Source organism: Piliocolobus tephrosceles, unplaced genomic scaffold, assembly GCF_002776525.5.
Source record: "Piliocolobus tephrosceles isolate RC106 unplaced genomic scaffold, ASM277652v3 unscaffolded_38373, whole genome shotgun sequence".
Classification (NCBI taxonomy): domain Eukaryota; kingdom Metazoa; phylum Chordata; class Mammalia; order Primates; family Cercopithecidae; genus Piliocolobus; species Piliocolobus tephrosceles.
Genome location: NW_022322502.1, coordinates 1 through 4239, shown reverse-complemented (window position 1 = coordinate 4239; position 4239 = coordinate 1). Strand labels below are relative to the sequence as shown.

At 46.8% G+C, this 4239-nt stretch overlaps 1 protein-coding gene across 1 annotated transcript; it reads left to right on the top strand.

The window, feature by feature from the left end:
• Window positions 1-6: 6 nt before the first annotated feature.
• LOC113223066 (solute carrier family 2, facilitated glucose transporter member 3) lies at window positions 7-4236 on the top strand (the record flags this gene model as incomplete). The annotated part of the gene is made up of 4 exons (XM_026452653.1): window positions 7-491; window positions 2912-3152; window positions 3445-3607; window positions 4226-4236. Coding segments are annotated over exons 1-4 (462 nt in total), but the record flags the coding sequence as incomplete, so codon positions are not given.
• Between the last annotated feature and the right edge of the window lie 3 nt (window positions 4237-4239).

Here is a 4239-nt window from a genome sequence, read left to right as displayed (position 1 = left end):
CGGCGCTGTTCTTCCTCCCACTCTTTCACCCATGGTGATAGACTTCCTGTATTATCCCGTAGGGGTTAGTTACGAAGAAGGCGGGTTCCCTTAGCAATAGGGCTGGGGTAGACTGAACATCGGTGCTGCCACCTACTGGGATTTTCAGGACAAATTTAAAAAGTACTATTCCAGGGAGAGTGAACATTAATTCCAATATGTTATCTGCCTCTTCCATTTCCGTCTATTTATTCCCTTGATTCTCTAGGAAGGACATGATCCTTAATATTTGTCTTTTTTTCTCATCCAACTGTAACAGTCTGTTCTACCACCAACGCTTTTATTTTGCAGATCATAAAGGAATTTATCAATAAAAGTTTGACGGAGAAGGCAAATATCCCTCCCTCTGAGGTGCTGCTCACGTCTCTCTGGTCCTTGTCTGTGGCCATATTCTCCGTCGGGGGTATGATCGGCTCCTTTTCCGTCGGACTCTTTGTCAACCGCTTTGGCAGGTATTGACTAGAAACTGGGCAAGGAAGTGGGCTCTACAGCTGCACTGAGGACAAGTGTGGAGAGTTAGGGCAGGGAGATGATGATGCCTTTGAATAAGAACACCTTGACTTCTTTTTTTTTTTTTTTGAGACGGAGTCTCGCTCTGTCGCCCAGGCTGGAGTGCAGTGGCGCGATATCTGCTCACTACAAGCTCCGCCTCCAGGGTTCACGCCATTCTCCTGCCTCAGCCTCCCGAGTAGCTGGGACTACAGGTGCCCGCCATCCGCCCGGCTAGTTTTTTGTATTTTTAGTAGAGACGGGGTTTCACCTTGTAGACCAGGATGGTCTCGATCTCCTGACCTCGTGATCCACCCGTCTCGGCCTCCCAAAGTGCTGGGATTACAGGCTTGAGCCACCGCGCCCGGCCAGAACACCTTGACTTCTAATCAAGGGAAACCTAGTCCAGCTGGCCCAGAATATGACTGCCCTTGCGTGGAGCTCTACTACCCTCCATAGCTCCCGCCCAGCTGCGCAAGACATGAACTGTGTGAGTGATTGGCCTTTGCAGTCCAGCTAGGGCTAGTTCAGAATTATTCCCTAGTAAGCTCAACTATGGGGTTTCCAGAAACATAATTTACAAGGTCTGAAGTTGTTTACTTTTATTTAAAAAATTGGGGTTTCATATAAATGTTTTTATTATTTTACACAGGATAGGTAGGAATTATTATTATTATTATTTGAGACGGAGTCTCGCTCTGTCGCCTGGGCTGGAGTGCAGCGGCCCGATCTCAGCTCACTGCAAGCTCCGCCTCCCGGGTTTACGCCATTCTCAGCCTCAGCCTCCGAAGTAGCTGGGACTATAGGCGCCTACCACCTCGCCCGGCTAGTTTTTTGTATTTTTTAGTAGAGACGGGGTTTCACCCTGTTAGCCAGGATGGTCTCGATCTCCTGACCTCGTGATCCGCCCGTCTCGGCCTCCCAAAGTGCTGGGATTACAGGCTTGAGCCACCGCACCCGGCCGGTAGGAATTATTTTCGTAATTCTTAGTCTATGGCAAATGTGGATAACGGTAAAAAGAGTCTTCTTATTCTATAGGAGCTTAACAATATGTTTTAGAAGGTAGAATATATTTTCAGTTATGACTAATGAAGGAACTGTTAGTTCCTGAACCCTGGGCGGTGCTGTTCTTCCTCCCACTCTTTCACCCATAGTGATAGACTTCCTGTATTATCCCTTAGGGGTTAGTTACCAAGAAGTTATATGTTGGGTTCAGAGTTAAAAGTGTTCTTTCTTGCCCTACTCGGGGGTTAGAGATAGCAGAACTGTATTTAATAAACGAAGACTGAAATGGGGCCAGGATGCAGTGGGTAGATCCCGTAGCTTACATGGTCCTGAGAGATAGAGACTGTTAGTTCCTTCATTAGTCATTTAGGCAATTAGGCCGGGTGCAGTGGCTCATGCCTCTAGTCTTGGCACTTTGGGAAGCCGAGGCAAGTGGATCAGCTGAGGTCAGGAGTTCGAGACCAGCCTGGCTAACGTGGCGAAACCCCGTCTCTACTAAAAATACAAAAACTAGCCAGGCATAGTGACAGGCACTTATCACGTCAGCTACTCCAGAGGCTGAGGCAGAAAAATCGCTTGAACCTCGGGGGTGGTGCAGAGGTTGCAGTAAGCTGAGATCTGGCCACTTCACATCAGCCTGGGTGAAAGAGCGAAACTCCATCTCAAAAAAAAAAAAAAAAAAAAAGCCAGCACAGTGGCTCACCCCTGTAATCCCAGCACTTTGGGAGGCTGAGATGGGCAGATCATAAGGTCAGGAGGTCAAGACCATCCTGGCTAACACAGTGAAACCCCTGTCTCTACTAAAAATACAAGAAATTAACCGGGCGTGGTGGCGTGCGCCTGTAATCCCAGCTGCTGGGGAGGCTGAGGCAGGAGAATCTCTTGAGCCCAGGAGGCGGAGGTTGCAGTGAGCTGAGATCCCGCCACTGCACTCCAGCCTGGGTGACAGACCAACGCTCCGTCTCAAAAAAAAAAAAAGAATGCTAATTGGATTTTCTAGAAATGCAATTGGAATTCACATTTAAAAATGGATAAGGCAACCTATTTTACTTGATTCTGTTCCTTTTTTTTTTTTTTTTTTACCCCCCAAGAAAGAGGGTCTTGCTCTGTCACCCAGGCTGGAGTGTAATGGCTCAATCATAGCTCACTACAGCCTCAACCTCCCACCTCAGCTCCTTGAGTGCCGGGGACTATAGGCAGGCACCGTCATGCCTGGTTCCCAACTAGAAATGTTCTGATAGTAGAAAGTGAAAAAGAAAAGTTGGATCAAAAAAAGGAGACAATAGGAGCCTGGAGAAGAGCAGAATAATAATGACAGAAGAGAGGTTAGGAGCCTCTCACTTTGCTGATTCCATTTTGTCTTTGATTAACCTTACAGGCGTAATTCAATGCTGATTGTCAACCTGTTGGCTGTCACTGGTGGCTGCCTTATGGGACTGTGTAAAGTAGCGAAGTCAGTTGAAATGCTGATCCTGGGCCGCTTGGTTATTGGCCTCTTCTGCGGACTCTGCACAGGGTTTGTGCCCATGTACATTGGAGAGATCTCGCCTACTGCCCTGCGGGGTGCCTTTGGCACTCTCAACCAGCTGGGCATCGTGATTGGAATTCTGGTGGCCCAGGTACTCTAGAACTTCTCATACCTGATGAGTGTTAGTTTCATGGATCATTAAAAAAGTTAACGTAGATAAAGCACTGAAGGATATCTGGCACATGTTCAATTATATGTGGAAGTTTTAGATATTGTTACTATAACTCAAGAAGCAGGCTGAGTAGAGAAAGGAAAAGAAACACAATTTGTTTTTTTTTTCCCCATGGTAAAAGAATGTATAATTTTCAGAACTTTTTGTTTTTTAATGAACTTGTGGCCTATGAGGTATGGGGTTTATAGCATCATCTTTGTGTGGTTTCTAGATCTTTGGTCTGGAATTCATCCTTGGGTCTGAAGAGCTCTGGCCATTGCTATTGGGCTTCACCATCCTTCCTGCTATCCTACAAAGTGCAACCCTGCCATTTTGCCCTGAAAGTCCCAGATTTTTGCTCATTAACAGAAAAGAAGAGGAGAATGCTAAGCAGAGTGAGTATCCTTCACACCTTCATGTGAATATAATGTGAATTATATGGTTGTGGTTTGTTTGAGGGATGAGGGTACTGGACCTATTTTCTGTTATACTCTTTCCCTGCCCCTCAGAATCCAAGTGAGGAGGGTTCTGATTACTCCTGAGGAAAATTTTCAACCCCTAAAGAATGAGGTGAAAAGGCAGGTTTAGGAATGGATGCTATCAGGCCGGGCGTGATGGGTCATGCCTGTAATCCAGCACTTTAAGAGGCCAAGGCGGGTCACCTGAGGTCAGGAATTCAAGACTTGCCTGAACAACATGGCGAAACCCCATCTCTCTACTAAAAATACAAAATTAGCCGGGAATGGTGGTGCATGCCTGTAATCCCAGCTACTCGGTAGACTGAGGCAGGAGAATTGTGTGAACCCGGGAGGCGGAGGTTGCTTGAGCAGAGATCAGGCCATTGCACTCCAGCCTGGGCAACAAGAGTTGAAACTCCGTCTCAAAGGAAAAAAAAAGGAAGGGATGCTATCGATCACCTCATCTCATGCAGCCCTTTCCTGGCTGCTTTACAGGAAGAATGAATTTGGGGCAGCACATTATCTTTATCCTTTCCTCTTTCTTCTTTTCACCAGTCCTCCAGCGGTTG